Raw genomic sequence first — 22743 nt, forward strand, 5'->3', positions numbered from 1 at the left:
TTTTCCTCAGCTACCTTCCATTTCCTCGATGGTGCTCTGCTTCTGTAACTTCTCTCTTCCGCTCTAAATGTCAGCTCCCAGAAAAGGAAATACGGAGCAAGACTATGAATACAAAAGTCTATAGCCTGAAAAACAAGGGCATGTGCTCATTTAAGGTGGGGTCAGCAGTAGCTTTTTTTGCCCATTTCCTAGGTTTGTTCATGAGTGTGTTGGAAAGCAGCCTGTTGTATAAGGTTATGGTTATTTCCATGCTGTTGTGGCAAGGATGCTACAGAGGACACATACATAGTTCCTATATGGGAAACCTGAAATGACTGCTTGAGCCTTTGCAGCAAAGTTTGTTGATTCCCCCCGTTAGGTGAGCAGTGATGATAAAGCAGATATTTTAATACTTAAACTGTAACTATTGCTTAAGCTTTCTTCCTTTATTTTCTGTATAGTGGGGCAAATCTACTCAGTGTAGAAGATGAGGATTCTGAAACCTCAAAAGGAAAAAAGGCAAGTGTTCCTTTAAAAATAATTTTTCTTTTTGTATCAAAAAAAGTTATTTAAAACAATTTGGCTGGGCGTGGTAATATGAACCTTATAATCCTGGCACTTAGGAGTCATGGAGGGAGGCTTGCCACAAGTTCAAGGCCACAGAGTTTGAGGCTGTGTCATTTTTAAAGAAAAGGATTTTTATGCTTTTTACTGTCTCCCACCCAACCTCTGTCCCAGCGCTCCCCTCTCTGACTCCAGACACAGATAGTTGTGATTTTTTTGTTTGTTTGTTTATCTCTAAACAAATGTGTCTTTGTTAGTTCGTGTGTTTGCCTCCCACTGGTATTAAAAAATAGCTAAATAAACTGATAAAGGAGAAAGATTTATTTTGGCTCGGTGGTTGGTAGTATACTGTACATAGTTTTCTAGTCTCGCTTTCACTTGGAATTTGTGAAGGCCGTCTATAAGACACCATAGAAAATAGCTCTGGGGGTGGGGAGGTGTCTCAGTGGGAAGTTTTTGCTCTACAAACGTGAGGACCAGAGTTGGGAATCTCCAGGACTTTGTGCATGCCCGGCACACGCTCTACAAACTAAGCCACGTCTTCCAACATTCCTCAGTAGTATGTGGCTTTTATTACTTGGAAAACTGACGTGGGCCAAAATCTCATCTTGATTTTTGTGAACAGAAATGTTTTAACTATGAGATTGATTGTACATAAATGACTCAGTTTTTACTTGTTAATATTCTATTTCTCTCTCTCTTCAATAATTTGAAGTTTTACTAAGACCATAAATAATAAAAAACTAGTCAAAGAAAGGAAATAGATATACCAGATATTTAAAATAGTGCTATGTTGCTTCTCCCCGTCCCCTCTTTCTTTCTTATGTATACAGTGTTCTGTTTGCATGTATGTCTGCGGTCCAGAAGAGGGCACCAGACCTCATCACAGATGGTTGTGAGCCACCCTGTGGTTGCTGGGAATTGAAGTTAGGACCTCTAGAAGAGCAGCCAGTGCTCTTAACCACTGAGCCATCTCTCCCAATTGCTTTTTAAAAAAAAGAAAGTGTGTGTGTGTGTGTGTGTGTGTGTGTGTGTGTGTGTGTGTGTGTGTGTGTGTGTGTGTTGGGAATGCATTTGTACTTGTGCTCCAAAGTTGAATTCTTTTCTTTGACTAATCTTTAATTATTATTGAGGCAGAATTTCTTGCTTAACATAGACTTTGCTGACTTCATTCATCCCCTTTCCTGCGTATCTGGTCTCTGCTTTCCAGATGCTGGAACTTCAAGTGGTCACCATGTGGTCACCATGTGGTCACCATGTGGTCACCATGTGGTCACCATGCCTGTCTGGCTTTTATGTAGGTTCTGAGAATCTAAGTGCATTGATGGGACTGTGGTGTGGTCAGTTGGTAAAGTACTTAGTTAGCACCAGTTAACAGGAATGGTGGTGCATGCCTGCCTGATGGAGGTGGCAGAGTCAAAGGTAGATGGGAGGCAGAAGTTCAAAGCCAGGCAAGGTTACACAGAATACTCTGCCTCCAAATACACAGCCAAATAAAAAAAAAATAATAATAATAATAAAATTAATTACCTTTCCTAGAGCTAAATATTAAGTATAACAGATAGCGAGGAAAGCCTTTTTTAAAAAGGGACTTGACAATATAGTAAAATATTTTCTATGAGATTTATAGTTCCTAACTGTATTTGTTAATATCCTGACAAAAAATCAATTAGGGAAGAAAGGGCCTATTTGCTGACAGTTAGAGGAGGCATAGAGTCCACTAGGTGGTCAAGGCACGATGACAGGAGTGTGGGCCAGCCTGGCAGTCAAGCAGTGAGCCAGTTTCCCTTGCTTATAAAGAGCAGGAAGTGGGAAGTCACTCTTGGGGACATTTTCTTCAGTACTCCTTTGCCTCTTAGAGGTTCCACAACTTTCCAAACAGGACCACCAGCCAGGAATCAAGTGTCCAATCCAAGCATATGAACCTATGGGGACATTTCATATGCAGTCCACAGCATAATGAAACTAGAAGCACTGATTATTTTATTGCTGACCAAATTGATCTAACCCATGAACTACATCAGCGAAAGCAAGGGATTGGAGAGTTTGTTTTCTAGACTTTGACTTTGATGGTGGCATTAGGTTGTTGGTAGATAGTTCCTCATTCAGGACAGAGCATTGCTGTGTAGCCTATGCTGACATTGAACGCTCCATCCCCCTGCCTCTTCCTCTCCAGTTCTAGAGATTTAGACTCGGACCACCATATCTGCCATCAAAAAGGCTCCTTAATCAGAAATATGGATGAGGGCCTGGTAAGACAGCTCAGTAGGAAAGTGCTTGAGAACCTCAAATTCAGCCTCTTAGCTGCCTCTGGCTCTCAGGTGCTCATATATAAGAATATGTCTCTGCAAGTATGCCTCTAATTCTGCCATCAGTTTTCAGTTTAAATCTGCTTCTAGTGTTCCTAACATGACATCAAAATCATCCAGAGAGGTAGCCCTCTAATGCAGCTTTTATAGTGAAGGCATATGGGAGTTTTGTTGTTTTGTTTGGCCTTGAAAAGGCAGGAATCCAACACTGATCTCTGAACATAGTAGGCAAGCATCTACCTCCAAAAAATAAAAAATAAAAAGTGTCACGATCCCATTATCTACTCGGTTAGCTCTGTGGTTTTTGCCAGTTTAATGTGTGCCTGTGAATTCTTCAGTAGGATGGATAGAGGTGCTTTTTCTTTGGACTGGTGACTAAGACAATTGCCACATTTATCACTTTATTCCAGACTAGATCCCATAGTCAGACCTTGATAGTTTGTTTTATTTAGTGGTTTTTTTGGATTTTTGAGACAGGGTTTCTTTCCCTGTGTGTCCTGACTGTCCTGGGACTTACTCTGTAGACCAGGCTGGCCTCAAACTCAGATCTGCCAGCCTCTCCTCCTGGGTGCTGGGGATCAAAGGTGTGTGCTGTCATTGCCAGGCTAAGAATGTTTTTTTAAAAGGAGGGAAAAGGAAGAAGATATTAAAACAGATAAGGCTGAAGTAAGATGGGACTGTAGGTACCAGTTGCTTGCTACACTTGTTTGGAGAACTGCATACATGAAATTGGTAAATAGATAATATAAACAAAATTAGTAAAAAGAGATACGTGGTTTTCTTTTGTATAATTTTGAAGAAATTATCACTTAGAACTGATGACTGGGACTGGAGATGATGCAGTGGTTAACAGAACTTGCTGTTCTTACAGAGGACCTGGGTTCCCAGCACCCACACAGTGGCTCACATCTGTCTATAACTCCAGTTCCAGGAGATCCAGTGCCTCTTGTAGCTTCAGATATCAGTGCCTCACACAGTATACTTAACATATTTGGGCAAACACTCAGACCTATTAAAAGAAAAGAACAGAATTGAGGACTATAGTGTCTGAAAGCATCTGGTTCAGAGAATGTACCAAAGATAGGTTAGTTAAATTCTAGGGCTCTCGCCAGGCTCTTGTTAGTGTGTTTATGTTGATATTTGTAGATGAAGGCACAGATTACCTCAGTTTGTATTGATGTAGAAACTTTGATACTGGGGCAAAGACATATTTCAGTACTATTCTATTGATACAGCAAGTCTGTTAAATAGTGGAAATCTTAGTTGTTTTTAGTATTATTATCAATTATTGTTGTTGTTTTGATTTGGTTTTGCTTTGTAGAAAGAAAACTAGCCCAAGACCCATTATCTTAATTTTCTAAGTACCTTGGAGGAGATTTATATGAAAAAAATATATTACCTGTTCCTGTCTTAGAAAAAGACCAAGCCATTTCCATCAGGTCTGTTCTGCTGCTGTCTTCTCGCCATATACCCCTCCCCTCTAGCAGCTGTGTACTGATTTTCTTTTCCATTCCCTTCCTTTCCCTGTGCTGCCCTCCCTTTCCTTCTTTCTTTCTCTCATTCCTCTTTTCCTTTCTTTGAGAGAGTTTCACTGTAGGATCCTGGACTGGCCTGTATAGACCAGGCTGCTCTCAAATTTGTGGGCAGTCATCTTGGCTTTACCTCCCAATCTCCAGAGTACTGAAATTAGAGGCCATTTTGCTCTATTGACATTTGAATTGTGTGATTACATTTATGCGTGCTTGCGTGCGTGCGTGCATGGGGCAGAGAAGAATTTGAATCAGTCAATTCTTTATGTAAGACTTGGAGACCAAACTCCCATTTGTCAGACTTAGTGGTAAGTATCTTTGTCTATCTAGTCATCTCACTGACTTTTTAAATGTGTAACCTAGGCTGGCCTTGAAATTGTGATCCTTCTGCCTCCACCTTGTGTGCTGTCATAACTGACTTGTTTTTAAATTTAATGAATTTGAGATGTTGGTAAATTATCACATGATAGTATATATTGACTCTTTAACATCTGTGGATATTTTTGCAGTTAAATCGGAGATCTGAAATCGTTGCTACTAGTTCTGGTGATTTCATCTTGAAGACTTATGTAAGGCGAAACAAGACTGACGGCTTTAAAACTTTGAAAGGCAACGCAATTGGACTTAACATGTTAAGCAACAATAAGAAACTGAGGTACATTTAAAAGTTGGATAAATGCTTTAAAAAGAGAAAGATTGCTGTGTAGGTGGTGTAGGTGCTTCACGATAGAGAAGGTAAAGACGAAGTTTAACGTTAGAAGCCAAACTACATTTGTACTCAAATGCACATTTCTTTGCATTTGTTAGCAGGTTGCATAGATCCTTTGAATCTTAAGAATTTTTTTCAAGCTCATTGCCTGTGAATACTGGTTAAAGTTATGTGCTAACATAACCTAGTCTATGTCTTTCTGTTGTTGTTGTTTGTTTTTTGTTGTTTTTTTTTTTAAGCCAGCGAACCCCTGTGATCTGAAGGTCCTTACCTTGGCAGTGCTGGCTGGGGCCCACATGCAGTGTTGAGTCTCGCTTTTTCAAGGATAATAGGGATCTGAACTCAAATTCTCAAGCGCTTGCTCCTTGAGCCATCTCTTCAGACCCCTTTCAGTCCTGAATTAGGATTTAAATTTGTAATCATTTCCTTGCATGTTGCAAGAAACATTTTAGTGTGTGACATCTCATGCATTTTCTTTAACACAAGTAAGTGGAAAATCAGTCACAGTCTTAGAAGTCAGAAGCCTCATAACATGGATATTCACACCCCGCTTGTGAATATGTTCAAGTTAGTAGCAGAATTAAAGCTTTAGACTTTGGACTTCTACTCTAGTATCCCAGTCTATTCTTTTCCCTTGGAGTTTGGAAATACTTAAAACGATATTAGGATGTCTCCTAGTGGATAACTGTAGATACTTCATTGGGCTTAACTTTTTTTTTTTTTTAATTATTATTTTAGGGTACAGTTTGGGTTTGCACTCGGATTTTAAATGGTAATTTTGTCAATGTGTATACAATTTTTTTTATCTGTTCGAACTGTTCTTTGTTTTTTAACGTGCAGTGAAAACACACAAGCTACGGCGTTATGTTCTGGAACTGTAGTTCATGGTAGACGCTTCCATCATGCCCACGTACAGATGACAGGCATCAAAACGGCAGCTCAGAGGTGAGGGCCTCATTCTCTTTACATAGAAAAGTGCACACCCCTTTCATGTGTGCAACTTGGCAATTTTCATTGTCTCTGAAGAGTTATATCTTCAAAATAATCCATGAGACCTGTTATATTTTGTTTATTTTATATTTGCTTTTTAGAAAGTCACAGTTTTGAGGAGAATTTAAAATAAGAGCCATTTGTTGTATTACTTTTTAGGTCTAAGAAGATATTTAATGAAGCCGATACATAATACTGATGTTACTGTACTGGATTGAACTGTACTACTGGTAGTTGACCTAAGGAGCAAAACTAATTCTTACTATTTTCTTGTTGTATAAGATTTCAGTGTATCAAGCAGATCCTATTAATTTTAAGTGTTTGGTTGCTTTTATAAATTTAGGAGTTTTCACTGATGTTGACAGTACTGTTTCATCCCTAAAGTTATTGAAAGTAATATTGGGAAAAGGTTTAAATGATTTTGAACTTCTTCAGAATCATTTTTAGAATGTTACGATCTCCTTTCAATTAGTTCAGAATTCTTTGGCTGTAGGAGTTAGTCATTACACCGTAAATACTGTATTATAACTGATAACATTTATAGTTGGTGTACAATTTACATGGTGTTCTTTTTTTTTTTTTCTTTGCCCCCTCCCCTGGTGTTCTTTATTTATAAGCTTGTTATTTATTCCTTCAAAACAGTGTTTCAAACCTTAGAAATTTGCTCTATCTGATGCTTACATAGACTTACTAGATCTTTAACTTAAAATCTTTAAATCTTTCTCATAATTTAAGGTAATTAAATGAAGAAAATTTTTTCAAATATTTTACTATAGTTTTCACATAAGATTCTCTAGAAATTTAGTACAAAAGACAGAATTTACTGCTCACACCAAAAACTTGTTTGTAATGTAGGGTGCACAAGCAATTCAGGTTCTCTGGCCACCATGGGGCTCTAACATAAGGATCGAGGATAAAAAGTAAGATGTGTGGTCACACAGCTCCACGTCAGAAGGTTGGGTTGTGTTTTGTTTATCCTAGGTCTTTGCCTTATTGCACCTTGTATGTCTAGCGATGTTCATCTCTGTGGTATTTAGTTTGAAGACCTGATGGTTTTTGGTAACTGGAATTAATTCATATTCCAAGAGTCAGTAAAGCTGACCGAACGCTTAGGACCAGTAAAGAATACTTTACAGATTCAAATGAGCAGGACAGTCTGCTCATGTTTGTCTCAATCTTTATAAAAATAAACACTTCTTTTTTTTTAATTCTATCATCTGCCTTTTAAAGGATTTTAAAGTTCAAAGTCTAGTCATTCAAGTTCCTCTCTGTGTTATTCGTTCAAAGAGCAAAGTGATTTGTATTTTACAAAATGGGTGTAGATGAAGAACAGTCTGAAGACTAATATGACAGAGTCACACATTAACTAATGACTCATTGTTAGGGACAGGACAGTGGATGAATGAATCCATATGTGGTGTCATATGCCTGCAATCCCAGCACTCAGGATGCAGCTGAGGCAGGAAAAATGCCAGGGATTTGAGGCCATCTTGGGTTAGGGAGTTTAAGGGTAGTCAGGGTTACTGCATAGGGAGAACTGTGTCAAACGTATGGCCCTAGGTTCTATCGGCAACAACTCTCCACCCTAGCAAACCAAGACTTTGTGTAAGTTCAGTAGTGCAGCTGTGTAAACAGAGAGTGAGACTATCACAGCAGAGCTGTGCTGCAAGGGGATTTAACTTTGAGTGTGCGTCAGAGACACTGAGCACAGCTGACGGGCCTAAAGATAATCTCTTGTAAATGTCGTTTCCTTAAGTCCTAATTTGATATTTAAAAAATATTGCAGAGGGGTTGGGGATTTAGCTCAGTGGTAGAGCGCTTGCCTAGGAAGCTCAAGGCCCTGGGTTCGGTCCCCAGCTCTGAAAAAAAAAGAACCAAAAAAAAAAAAAAAACCAAAAAAAAAATATTGCAGAGAACAGTTTTTGGAGAGTATTGGGACTTATGTTTTTAAGTCAGATCTGCAAGCTAGTAATTAGTAATTTTTAAGGAAGTTTATTTTTTTTTTAATCTGAAAAGGGCATTAGGGAAAGTTGTTAAATATTATATCAGTTTTATTTTATTTGGGGCAGATGATTAACTTTCTCATCTGTTTTCTTACTAAAATTCCAAAAGTTATTTTATATATTAAAGATGGACTCATGCACTGTCATGCTAAAGGAAAGTAATAGGAAAATGAACGGCAGGTATTTCAGTCGACTTTCATTGTAGCTTCATCCCACTTTATTTAAGCAGACTTAAAACCTAGCACATTTTATAGTTTTGTGGTTTCTGATAAAAAATTTTTTCTTCGCTTCCTTCACAGGATTGGTAAAAATAAATCTAGGGGGAAAGTAAATAAATGTCTTTAAAGACATGTTTAATGCAGGGAGGTATGGCACATGTCTGATGGCACATGTCTGTAAGTCATTGCTTAGAGCCGAAAAGCTCGAATCGGGAGTTTGAGGCCAGCCTCTGTTCTTTGTTGATACCTTTTCTCAGATGCACGCACACACACAAAACCAACCAAACCAAAAACGTATAAAACCATGCATGAAAAACTGGGTCCTAGTATAAGCAAGATTTAATTATTAATGGATGGCTCCAACTTGGGAGAAGTTTTAAAGTCCTAAATCAATATACAAATATCAGGATTAAATTAGTGTTTATTTTACTCCCTTTATTTTGAAGTTTTTATTTTAAGATTATTTTTGTTTTTAATTATATGTTTGTGTGTAGCTATGAGTCCAAAAGTGCTCAGAAGCCTGCCAGAGGTATTGGGTCCTCTGGAACCGGAATGGTAGGCAGTGGTGCATCCCTGGTATGGGAGCTAGAAGTCAGACTTGGGTCCCCTGTGAGAACAGTATCAGCTCTAACCTCAAAACCATCTTCCCGACCCCTCCTTTTATTTATTTATTTATTTACTTTGGTTCTTTTTTTCGGAGCTGGGGACCAAACCCAGGGCCTTGCGCTTCCTAGGCAAGCGCTCTACCACTGAGCTAAATCCCCAGCCCCCCTCCTTTTATTTTTAAGACCCTAGGATAGCATTAGTTATAAAAGAAACTTTTCCTTCATATTTCGTATGAAACAAAAACTTTACACTTTCAAGTCCTACATTATTAATAATAACTTCCACATGTTTAATCTATTTTTATATATACACCCTTTTGGGGTGAGATTTGATAGTACATACATTGAAGCTTCTCATGAATGCCTGTAATTAGACTGTGTGTGTGTGTGTGTGTGTGTGTGTGCGCGCGTGCGTGCGTGCGTGCGTGTGTGTGTGTGTGTGTGTGTGTGTGTGTGTGTTGTGTGACTCTGTATGTTGCTGAGGATGGAACATGGGGTTTTTACTCCCACTGAGTGACGACATTCTCTGTCTCTAAAATGTACTTTCCTCATGGAAAGGAAAAGAGAGGTAATAATAATTTCCTTCTCTTCCTCTTGGCTTGTCAGGAAGAACCAATCCTATGACTTTATCTTTGTTCTAACCTATACAGTTTCTGGGTTGTGTACAGGGAAGTCTTAGAGACAACAAAGCAGAGCTCTAAACTCTGTTTGCAGAGCTCTTGGGATCAACATTACGATGTTAGAAGCATCTCACTTAAGTCCTTACCATTTTCTAGGACTGTAGCTTTGGTGTGGGAGAGGGCTGGTTTGTGTTTGAACTTGTTTATATTTTCTTGACTTTAATAGGAATGTGATGTTATCGTGTTTTTCTGTCACCTGACAGATATACTTAGTAGCAAAGATGTATTATTAGTATTCAGATGTATTAGTATAGATGTATTGTTTCTTCACTATTGGAATCAGTTTTAATGTGTCTTTTGAGTGATGCTCTTAGGAGATTTACTATGCTTTGTTCCTTAATTTGCTAGATTGTATTGTTAGCTTCCTTGTATAAATTTCAAGATTTTGTTACTTATGTTTTACTTACAGTTTTGATCATTTAAACCTTTATATGATTAATAACAATAGTTTCAGAATGTGAGTTTTATTCTAAACAGAAGACTGCAGTGTTACTTTTGAGTATCTCATGTTTTCTGGAATTTCCATGAGTTGTGGAGAAATATAGAACTTTTATACACTGGCTTCATAAAACTTGTGATAACAATATGGTTATAAGCCTAGACTTTGTTTTGTGTACTAAATAACATACAATATTTATCCTAAGACTGTTGTGTAAAACAAATTTTACCCTAAAAACTTTGTGTCTGATATAATAAGTTTAAAATTGTTGAAATTTTTTAGCTTCTAGGAAATGTCATTATTTCTTGAAAATTATATCTATTCACTGTTGTAAAATAATCTGTTATGGAGTGTTTTACAAGTAGAACCCCTTTGAGAATTTTCATGGTTTTGTCTATCCATGTTTTCCTGTTAAATATGTGATTACTTAAATTATTTTATGTTGACCACAATTGAAAAAAAACAACCATTAACATATAATACATGCACAATATTGTTAAAACAAATTGCTCATATTGATAGTTTGACTTGTTAACTGCAATGATTACAACTGCAATGATATATCAACAATGAAGTCTCCTCTCACATTTTTTTCTTTTTCATGTTTTAAGCAATCAGGACCGAAAAGAAAGGTAAGCTTAATGAAATTAGAACATGGGTGTAGCAATAAAATATCAGCTTATTTGCTTTTAATAATAACCTGAATTGGAGTTCACCATTAAAGCTTACTATTTAGTGACAGAAAACTGATTAATAGTACATTGCTATATTTTGGCATGTGGGTGATGTTTCAGTATAATTCTCAGTGTATAATTCTTATCACATGGATAGTTATTAGGTATTATATTATTATATATTTACACTGATGTCTGACTAATGTTCTTTAAAAAATAGTTTTCAGTGTCTTAGTAGCAAGGTTGCATACAGTTAAATCATCAAAGTCTTTATGCCAGGAAGACAAGAGTAAGTTAAGACATGAGGAGCAGGAGATTGAGGACAGTGTGAGCTAAATATAAATAGCAAGGCTTGTCTACATCCTGGAACTCAGAGTGTAGACCAGGCTAGACTTGCAGGATAATTTAGCATGCTCTGTAAATTGGCCTGGGGACAATTTTTTCTTACAGAATAATTCTAAGTGACATACGTAGATATTGCTGTCCTTTGAGTCTGGACTGAGTTTGCGACCGATTACAGTAAAGGGCAGTGGTGGCTTCAGAACAGAGAACACAGGTAAAGTTACCTGAGGAGGCGGCCAGGGTAGGTCAGGTGTGGTGCTTTACAACCTGCAATCTCAGTAGATCCAAGTTGCACAAGCTCAGTCCAGTCCACGAGAGATTTAAAAAGGGAAAGACAGCCATTGCTACACAGAGAGACCCTGGAGACAACCGGGGAAGGAAAGGGGAGAGAGAGCTGGGATGGACATGCACTCACCTCTTAATTCAGCCTCAGGAGCTGTGTCCCCAGCCTGGAAAACTACAGTTTAAAGGGAATAAGATTATGAGTGGGGGTTCAATTTTCTTATCAAACAAAAATACTTTTATATAAACAAAAAAGATTCTTGTGGGCAAAGGAAGGGTCAGAGGGATAAAGTTGCTTGCCAACAGGCTTGACAAACTGAGTTTCATCTCTGGGATGCATATGGAAATGTTTTTATTAAGCTTAAGGAATATTTTTTTATGCCTACATTTTAGTATAATTTAAGAGCAGCTTATTTTTCTAATTTGTGTGGAAAAGCATTGCAAGAAAATTTAGAAACAGTAACTATGAAATCTGGAATACAAAAAATATATATATTTTAACACATTCTAGCATTGTGGTTATTACATGATATTTATGTATTCATTCTTCTTAGCAATGCATGGTAGAACAGAGTGGGCATAGCTCACAATGCAGCATATAGATTTTATTTTTCAGAGTATTTATAACTTAAATAGTGGAGTTTCACTAATGATATTCATCATTTCAAAATATTTACTGTGTCTGTTGTCCATAATTTAAAAAATAGACACAGAATTACAGTGGAATTATTGTGTGTAACTTTTGTGTATGAATCTTGCATATTTTAAGCTTACTGTAGTATAGTTAGGGCCCCATCATGTGTTAAGGTTGATTTTCATCCTTGCCTTGAACTCACTGTGAAACTTTGACCTCCTGATCCTTCTGCCTTACCAACTGCTGGGATTGTTGGCATGTGCCACCATGTGCCACCATGCTGAAAACATGCTGAGCTAGATGCTGAAAACGTGCCTCTTAAAGATGAACTTGAACATGTAAAATCGATTCTTTCACATTTCATATGTATGCAGTATGAACCAATCTCCCCCATTATCTTCTCTTGTTTCCCAGCGTCCTCTTCCTAACATGTGTCTACCTATCTTCCCTCTTTTCTCCCCCTCCCTTCCTTTTTTCCCTCCTACCTCCCTTCCCTCCTCCTCTTCTAGTCATTGCCCTCCCCTTGTGCACAGCCCTCTGCATTATTTAGAGCTGCTTGCTTGAACATAGGTGAGGGATATTTTACTTAAGCAAGGGCAACTTGTCACTAGCTACATTACTAAGAAATACTACTCACCCTTCCCCCAGTAACCATTAACTGCCTATGGCTTCTCAAGGAGAGAACTTCTCTATGAGTTCTTCCTTCATCCAGGATGGAATGTTGATGGGCCCACACTTATGCAGGTCTCGTGTAGGTGAACTCCACTACTGTGAGTTCATGAGTGCAAACTGCCCTCCTAAGCCAAAGAAAATAACATTTCACACTCCTCCCCATTCTTCTTCTACCACTTCCCTACCACCCCCAGTGTTTCCTGAGCTTTAGAGACAGTGTGCCTGCAGTATGTGTGTGTATGTCATGTTTAGAGCTGAGCACTCAGCAGTCACTTATTCTTAACACGTTGGTCATTGGTGAGTCTCTGTATTAACTGCTGTCTGTTGCAGATAGAAACTTCTCTGAACAGGGCTGTGGCAGCACTGTCCTGTGGGTATATAGTATATAAACATTGAGAAGGCCGGCTGACTCCCTACCAGGACCTATAAACCTTCCCAGTCAAGGTCTTTTGACCAGGTCTGTAGTACCAGGCATGAATTCCCTCCTGTGCAAAGGACAGCACACATCTAACCAGCAAAGAGTGGGGTGCCCCAGTAACTTCATCCCACTCTCCTGCCAGTGGGCACGTTCTGACATGATTGGTATTATAGTTCATCGGGTTTATAACAAGGGTCAGTGATAATTTTTCTTTCTTGCCCTTCTTTTTCTTTGTACATTGTCTTCACATATCCCAGACTGGCTTAGACTTCTATGTATCTTTTTTATGACTTGTGATTATTAGTAATTGGTCTGTGTGTGTATTTTCCTATGGTATAGGCACATAAGCACAGGTGTCTTTGGAGGGCGGAAGCATTGGCTCTTCCAACTCTTCCAGTAGCTGGAGCTGTAAGTGAGTGTGTGTGTGCGTGTGTGAGTGTGTGTGTGTGTGTGTGTGTGCTCCTCTGCAAGAGAAGTTAAGATCCTAACTGCTAAGCCATCCTAGTCCTCACCTTCAACTTCAACTTCTGGTCCTCCTGTGTCTACCTCTTGAGTGATACACACACACACACACACACACACACACACACACACACACACACACACACCCCACACACCACATAATTACACACATTTGCAAACAAATACTACACAGTGCAGGAAGCAAACTCAGGCCTTTGTTCAGGCTAGACAAACAAGCATCCACCGAGCTAAGTCTCCAGCTCCCTTTTCTTCATGGTACCCTTGTCACCACTGCTCAAAAGGCAAGTCTCTTTTTTCTACCCCTAAAATTTATGTCATCACAGACATTAAAATGTTGGCAGAGTAGAAATTGTTCACATGTTCCTGACACTGTTCTAGTCATTGTTGCTGACACAGTGTGCTGCGATTCAGTTCTAAAATTGTCATTGTGTAATTGTGGGGCTATGGACCAGCTAATCAATTCTATTGGTCCTCAGCTTTTTCATCTATGAAAATGTTAATAATTATAGCTCGAAAGGTTATCAAAAGAATATGGAGTTAATAGGAAACTTCTGAACATTGTACCTGGCACATAGTATTCATTGTTTGCTGATTGCTCTTACAAATGCATTACTGTCTCCTTCTAGTAACATTTTTCTTTGTCACTCATATTTTTAGTGCTTTGAGTTTTATGTGGAAATATTAAATCCTTGAAAGTATTCATTTGTGATTTATGTAACCAAATTGCTCTTTAGTGAATGGACACCATTGAACACTGGTGTGAACATTTATAAATAAATAGAATAGCTTCTTTAATTTCCTGCTGATATAAAATGAGTATTTGTATATACTTAGCCAGGCTTGGAAAATATCTGTAATAACTCCTGAGTTAATGCTTCTTTTTTTTTCCCCCCTATGGTTATTTTCTCTTAATACTAGATACAACATGCTTGTTTTTTTCTCAGAATTAGTATACTTAGATTTACAAAAGTATACTATTTAGGACATTTACTTACTGAAGTTAGGTTTATTATATATTCTATGTTGCACCAAGTGTGGTGGCTTATAATTGTACTTACACCACGAAGGCAGGAGGATTGCATGTTTGAAGGTAGACTGTTATATAATGAGGCTCCTTCTAAAATAATGATAGCTAACTGTGTATTAGGTTTGACAGAGTAGTTTAATATGTTTAGATAAGTTTATTTCTGGCTATCATATTCCATGACAAGATAAAAGCTAGATTTCATTTGTTCTATAATTGATGGATTTGTTTGATATATTTTTGTACTGATATTATCAATGTCTTCAAGACCAGTTTTATATAATACTTCTTTTTGTTCAATATTTATTTTATTCATTGATTACTTTTTAAATAACAAAAAATTGGGTGGTATTCTGTTGGGTAATTTGTTCAAACAGATAATATTTTTAATGTGAATGTCATAAACTGGTTAAAAGACAGTTTCAAGGGGTTGGGGATTTAGCTCAGTGGTAGAGCGCTTGCCTAGGAAGTGCAAGGCCCTGGGTTCGGTCCCCAGCTCCGAAAAAAAGAACCAAAAAAAAAAAAAAAAAAAAAAAAGACAGTTTCAAGAGAAAAGGTCTAAATTTTGTGTTTGAGGAATAATCACATAGCTTCTAAAGTAATTCCTTTGGAAACTGGCTAAAGGTAGTGTCTGGAATAGCAGCTACTTAAGGCTAAGACAGGAAAGTCACTTGCATCAGACAGTTTGAGACCATAAATGAGTCACTTTTCTAAAAAATTAAAAATTAAAAACTGAATCTGTATTCTAGAGAGGTTGAAGGTGTAAGTGGGATACCAGCACTGTTCTCTAGTGTAGTTCTGTTCTCCTAATGCAGTTTTATTTTATACTGTCAAGTTTTAGCATGATACGCTGTGGTTTCTCTGAATAAATGTAAGTGGTCCTTTGACTTTGCCATTTTGAAAACTTCATTTTCTATTTGAATGAAATCAAACAAATTTCATTTTATAGGAAAGAATACCCACCTCATGTCCACAAAGCCGAAAACAACCCTGTAATGTTAAGTCATGGCCAAGGCGGAGGTAAGTGTACCGGTTGTTGTTAACCTCTGAAGGGTTTCGAATTCCTGCAGAAGTACAGAGAGAGACTACAGATACCAGCTTACAATACTCTGGGGCCTACTAGAAATCATGTTAAAGCTATTACTTTATAACAGTTCATAGCTTTTTCATTTTAAACTGTGGTCTTATGTTGTCAGGATGGTTGTAAAATTGGGTGAGTATAACTTAAAATCTTTGGATTATGTTATGTTTTTGTTAAAGATTCAAGTTTTAATTATAGATTAGCTATAGTTTTAAAATAGTTTTATATTGGATAGTATCATATTTTAATCCACAAATAACATGTATCAAATGTATTTCACCAACAAATTGGTTTTCCTTATATAAAATAGTGATTTTATTTATTTTAATGGGTATATGGAGTTGCATGCCTCGGGGTATGTGTGGTGGTCAGAAGACAACTTGGAGGGTGTCTTCTCTTCCTTCACCTTGTTGAGGCAGCCTGCTTTGTTGTTCCTGCCACACTGTGCACCCCAGCATACCTGCAGCTTGTTGTTCTCTGTTGTGTTGGGCATCAAGCCCAGGGTTGTATGCAAACCACCTAAGCACTCTACCACCTGAACTACTTCAGCCCAGCCCTACTCACCCAGAGAGGAACATAAAGTTATACTGAGATGCTACCTCTTTTCTTTAATTATATTAAAGGTAATGGAGCCCTCCAGTTTTCAGCTACATTTGTGTATTGGGCAGGTGATCAATGCCTGGTTATAGGATAAACCACAGAACTAGCATATTGGATACAATGCTGTGTTAAAATCACAGTCAATTTTAGTATTTCCTTTGGAGATCGCGTGCTGTGTTTCTATCATAGTTCGTGGAATATTTTAAAAGAAATCACCGTAGTACTAACAAGATGAAGGTAGTGGATAAGCGTGCTTGAGTATTTGTGTTAGACAACCTGACTCTGAGCTCCCACACCCTTACAGGTGGACAGTGAGACTCGGCTCCAAGACTGCCCTCTAGCGTCCACATATGCACATGTATGTGCATGCCTGTACTCAAGCACATTACATATGTTACCACCACCATCATCAAATGAATTTTAAAATGTAAATAAAAATTAGGTTTCAGCTATGTAAAATGATTTAGTTTTACATTTATTTATTAGGGGTGTGTGTGTGTGTGTGTGTGTGTGTGTGTGTGTGTGTTTGTGTGTTTGTGTTTATCCCAAGTCTCACCTCCCATGTGCAAAGTCCAGAAGACAGTCATTTCTGTATGAGTCCATATTTTACCTCTGAGCCATCTTGTTGGCCCTCAGTCTTCTTTATTACAGTATTTGGTCCATTTTTTGAATTTAGGGTATATTTAATAACAAGTTTTAGTGAGTTATTAGGTATATGACTTTGCTAGTATTAACAAGCAGTTTTGTAATAAAAAGTTAGTGTCTGAACTATTAAGTGTAAATATTTTAGGCATTGTCAAAACACATTGGATTTCGTGTTGTTTGTTTTGTTTGGTAATATTTTCAATTTTTTCCAAGCATGTAGAATAGCATCTATATAATGATACATTAAAGCCACCCGTACCTCCCTGCTTTTCATTTTATTCCTTAAGTTTTCTTTTCTTTTAGTATTTCTCCAAAAGTTCAGAACTAATTGACATTATATGCTATCTTTGAATATATATTTTGATTACATATCATGCAATTATGTCTTAGGATTACAATTACAGACAGCCGATAAATCACTGCTTAATTCACATGTACAAAGAAAAGTATCCTCTTATATTCAATCAGTCCATTTTATTACTTAAATACTTAATGTGTAGTGAGCATCTGTAACTTTGGAGTTTGCACCTACTGATTTTAACCACAATGATCAATTATATTTGGAAAAGAAAAATTGCATCTGTCAAAATTGCTTCTGTCTTGAACATTTACCTTTTTTTGATTTGTTTTAATTTTCTAAATGGCACTGTAAAATACTTCTTATATAGCTTATAGTATGTTGGACAACATAAACAATCTAGAAATGATTTAAAGTGTAGGTAGATGTGTACACAATAAAAGTCTTAAGTACTAGATTTCTTACAGGTGACAAGCCTTTGCAAATTCTAGTCATCAGGAATCTTGTAATTATGCCTCTCATATACAAAGAAAAGACAGTATGCTCAATTTAAAATATTATGTATACTGCTATATTTATTTGTATTTTAATTAAAGAGTATTTGTATATAAAAAGCATTTGGCAGAAAACTGATTCATATTTCAGTGGAATAATGCACACAGATTTTGTGTTCCATTTATAAAATCTAGTGAAAATGTGTTTTTGAAGAAAGGATTTTTTCTTTATGTACATAATTGAGTTTAGTTTATATATATATATAAAAAAATCTGAGTAGGACCTGGTGTTGCAAGTCTTTAATCCCAGTACTTAGAAGCAGATAGATGTCTATGAGTTGAAGGCCAGCCTGGTCTATTTAGTGAGATCCAGGTCAACCAAGGCTACATAGTGAAACCCTGTCTCAAAATAAAATAAACAAATTGGAAGCCACATGTTGATTAAAGGGACTGAGGGTTTCCTTTACAGCACACTCTGTGTTAGCTGGTCTGGTCTGTTTACTCCTGGGCCTTTCAAGTCCTCAGAACCCCTGTTGAAAGTCATGCTTTTAGACTATTTTGCTGTAAGTTAATTTTCCAAGTAAGATGTTATATTCTATATACCTGTGTTTATGTTCTGTCTGATTTAAAAAATGTTCTCTATGTTGTTCTGTACAAAGAGAGGGATAGTATAGCTTGTAGTGACCATTTGTTTAGAAATTGCAAAGTATCCCTTATAAAAACCACTAACATCTGGATGCTCTAAACTAGTGTGTTTCCTCAGGTGCAAAACCTCCATGGTATTTTTTTAAGTCTCTCATGTCTTTTTGGCTGTAGGCTAAATCTTCAAGTTCTAAGTTTATTATTTCTATTGACACATCATCTCTTCCCCTAAATTCCTCTGCCTTTCTGCTTCTCTGCCTCTGCCTCTGCCTCTGCCTCTGCCTCTGCCTCTACCTCCCAAGTATTGGGATTAAAGACCTGCACCACCACACCTCACTATTTTCACACTTAAATGCATCATATAGTTCTGTCTTCATGCAGTTCAGTAGTGTGGTGAATACCTGTCCTGTTTTATCTTTTGTAGTTTTGGGGTGTTAGAAAAATGTGTGACTAAAACCTGACTTCTCACAGCAGACTGGCAACAATAGAAAAGTACAAACAAGTATTTTATTATTAAATGAGTGCTAATAGAAGTACTGATTAGGTGCCATGGAAACTGGATTGATTAATCAACCGTTCATTTGGGTAGACTTTGCTTGTACAGAGAGGAATATATGGAAGAGACAGAAAGAAAATACTCAGTAAAAATGAACCTCTGTGAAGTGAAATACAGAATCAAAACATAAGGTTTTGCAGTCAGAAGAGAAAAGGAAGTTGGACACAGTGGTATGTGGCTGTGCTAGCATTTGGGGTCTAGCAACAGGAGGACGCTTACACTTTTAAGGCTAGCCTGGATTACATAGTGAGTTCATACCAACACAGTTAACATAGCTAAATAAACTTCATCCTAAAAAATAGAGAAGAAGAGAATAAAACAGTCAAGTAAAACTACTTAGCAAAGCTGGGAGTATGTCAGTAGAGCAGTTACACTAAAACGTCCTAAAGACAAACCTCTTACACATTTCTAAACAGCTACTACCTCACAAATCCCACAAGTAGCATCCCACAAATAGCCTAAGAGTTAGTTTAGTTTTACCTTTTCTAAACCTTTGTACCAAATGTTTGAATTCCTGTGTTTTCTTATTACTAATCTAAGAACAGAGCTAAGTTGGAGGGAAACAGGCATGTGTGTGGTTTAGTATAGTGTTTCTGTTGTTTTACTGCTCAGCTAAATAAAATGTTGTCATAGTCTGCAGCAGCATGGAAAGCCTGCTGAGAAGGGAAAACCAGGTAAGAGTAGTTTGGACATTATTACTGCCTTAATCTTAAAGGTCTTGTTTTTGTTTTTTACATGTATTTTGTGTGTGTGTGTGTGTGTGTGTGTGTGCGCGTGCGCGCGCATGCGTGTACATGTACCCAAGTGAACAACTTTCATGAGTTCCCTTCTTCTGTCATGTGGATCCTGAGAATCCAATTCATATTGTCAGTATTGGTGACAAGCATTCCTGCCTATTAGCCATCTGGTTCTTCTTTATCATATATATTAGACACTATCCCATTTTATCTAAAAATTAGAATTTGAAAACATGGACTTTAATTTTTCTATAGCAAAGATCATGTGGAATCTATTAAATTTAAATTCAGTGCTTTTCACCCCCACTTCCTTTAGACCATGTAATGAAGAAAACTGAAGATTCAGAATCGTATGTAGAGCCTGAAGTTAAGAGGAAAGTACAGCAGAAACGGCACTGTAGCACTTACCAGCTTTCTCCTCTGTCCCCCGCCTCAAAGAAGTGTCTGACCCATTTCGAGGTAGGTAGAAATGTGCTCTTACTAATTACTTAGTATTTTCATTACTATGTTGACATTAATCTTGTGACCGTATGTGTGAGTGTGGTCCTGTGCACGCCGTGGTGTGAGGTGGAGGTGGGTGGACAGCCTTTGGGAGTTAGCTCTTCACTCTGGAGCCTCATGATCAGACTCAGGCCTTCAGGCTTGTAGGCTTTACTTGCCGGGCCATCTCCCCAGCCATTTCATCGTCTTTATGCTCATTATATTCTAGGGGATCTTTCATCATATGACCCAGAAAAGCTAAAGAGACGTAACTTTTTTTTTTTTTTTTAAGTAATGTGGTTTTATTTGGTTGGCTTTTGTTTAGAGAGAAGGTCTTACTCAGTACCAGCCGACCTATAACCCAACAGGCTAACGTCCACTTCAGTCTTCTGCCTTAGCCCTCAGACTGTTGATTACAGGCATGAGGCATCATATGCAGCTATTCAGTTGTTAAAGCTTAGGGTGGAGAGGTAGCTCAGTTAGTATGCAAGCTCTCACCAGACAAGTCTGAGGGCCTTAGAACCAGTGTAGAGCCAGCTGTGATCGTCCGTCCATACATGCAATGCAGTGTTCCCAGAGTGAGACGGGAGGCAGACAGGAGACTCTAGTGTCAAAGTAGACCTTGTCTCAGAGTGAAAGAAAGCAAGGGCTGAAGTGCACGGTTGTCCTCTGGCCTGGTTTATTCATTTATCTTCCTTTATCCCCTCTCTCTCTTTGCACATCTCCCTCCTTCTTCCTGATTTCTCCCCCAACTCTTCTCTCTCCCTCTTTCTCTTTCCTTCTTCCCTGTTCCTTTCCTCCATTCATACTAAGTTACACACAAAGAAAATAAATTTTTTCTTTGTAGAGAGATGGCTCAGTGGTGAAGAGTACACACTGCTCTTTCAGAGGAACTGAGACCAGTTGTAAGCACCCAAATCGGGCACCTTCCAAGCATCTGTAACTGTAGAAGGAAATCTGGTGTTTTCTTCTTGGCACTGCAGGAGTCTACACTGACACGTGCGCATACTGCCCCAACATATGCATAATTTAAAAATAAAGCAAATCTTACAGGAAATATTGATTTTTTTTTTTTTAAACTTTCTGTTCCACAAAACCCAGTCCTGTCCACCTGTCGTCTCCCTCCCCTTCCCCCTCCCCCCGGGGTGGGGGTGGGGGTACCTAGGACTTGGGCACACTGGGCAGGACCTGATCCCTGAGTACCCTCAGTCAGAGTTCTGTAACAGTGTTCATCAGTGGGTCTGGCTGTATTTCAGGGTTATATGTTGTGTTTATTTGCCACAACTTTTTATACTATTTCCATCTGGAATATTTACAGCAATTTCTTTTGTTTGTTTCAAGATAGCTTTGGCTGCCTTGGAACTCGATTTGTAGACTAGGCTGTCCTTGAACTCATAAAGATCCACTTGTCCAAGTGCTGGGATTAAAGGTATATGACATTACTTCCAGCAATTCCAGTAATTCCTTTCCTTTTGTTCCCCTTTAATTTTAGACTTTTTTTTAAAAAAGGAAATTGTTTTATTTTTGTGGGTGTTGAGATGTGAATTCTGGGCCTGATAATAAGTGTATCAAGTACTGTCTCTTCAGCCCTGTTTAGTTATTTGCATTCTCATGAGCACATGGTTCTTCTTTTACTTGAGTTAGAGACTTTAACTTTCATGTATTTTGGTGTTCAGGTGATGCCTACCTAGTATTGTTTGTGACCATCCCTTCCAACTGTCCCTGGTGTGTTTTGACACATCACTGTCATTCTTCCAGGGCTTCATTACTTGGTGTAACAAGGTAGTCCAGATTTACTTTTTTTTTGGATCTCTTAGCCCAATAGTAATCTACCTTTAGGAAGTCATTGTTAAACTTCACATGGCAGGAGACACTGTGGACTCTAGTTATATACACTGATACAAAGTTTCTGTTTGTATTCCCTAGCATTAGATAGGCCTAGGAAATACACATGTATATGTATGGAGAAGGCCTTGAGTTCATTTCCGTGTTTATCTTTTTGCTCTTTGTAGGATTGTAATTCTTTCTGGCCGTAGAATTCTGGCTCCCACCATCCCTACTGTATTTATGCATTTGCTCAGTTTTCCCATTGACCAGTCTTCTGGTTTGCTAGTCTAAGGTTGGTTCAGGCCATACTGTATCCTAAAAGCAGGCGGAGGGAGACCTCCTCTTACCATGGTTCCCTTCCTCCCTGGGCTGCAGTTCAAAGCCTCAGAACTGCCTCAGAACTGCTTTATGCCTAAAGACCTTCTTGGGCTCCACTTCTGTGCCACTCCATCCTGTTTTCCATTAGAGAGTGGAAAAATTGTACATCGTTTCTTTGTCATCTTTAATCCATAAACAAGATTAGTAGTTCATCTTTCCATTTAAGACTGTAAGTCCCACACTGCAGTGCTTTTAAGAAACAGGATCCTTAAATTTAATGCAATGAAACATCTTTTGGACACAAAATAAAAATGATATTGTCTGAGACAGGGTTGATTTTATTAAATAAGGTTTTTCATGTATAGAGTCTTGGACATAGTATGTACCTTTAAATTTGCAGTTTTGAGGAACAGACTTTATGTTGAAATCTTACCATCAAACTACTCTCCTAACCCAGAATTTGAAGTTATTTAACTTTGTGGATTTTTTTCCTGACCAAATGGGACAAAGA

The 22743-nt window shown here is 37.9% G+C and overlaps 1 protein-coding gene across 12 annotated transcripts in view; it reads left to right on the top strand.

Moving 5' to 3' along the window:
• Senp6 (SUMO specific peptidase 6) overlaps nt 1-22743 on the top strand; it is a 78393-nt gene that overhangs the window by 20306 nt on the left and 35344 nt on the right. For 3 of the 12 annotated variants that reach the window (XM_087561212.1, XM_087561221.1, XM_087561223.1), the window contains 5 exons: nt 441-498; nt 4891-5036; nt 5931-6035; nt 15504-15574; nt 19924-20066. In XM_087561212.1, the coding sequence (XP_087417338.1) occupies nt 441-498; nt 4891-5036; nt 5931-6035; nt 15504-15574; nt 19924-20066 (523 nt within the window). 12 annotated transcript variants of the gene reach the window in all.

This window comes from Rattus norvegicus, chromosome 8 (assembly GCF_021556685.1).
Source record: "Rattus norvegicus strain SHRSP/BbbUtx chromosome 8, alternate assembly SHRSP_T2T, whole genome shotgun sequence".
NCBI lineage: Eukaryota > Metazoa > Chordata > Mammalia > Rodentia > Muridae > Rattus > Rattus norvegicus.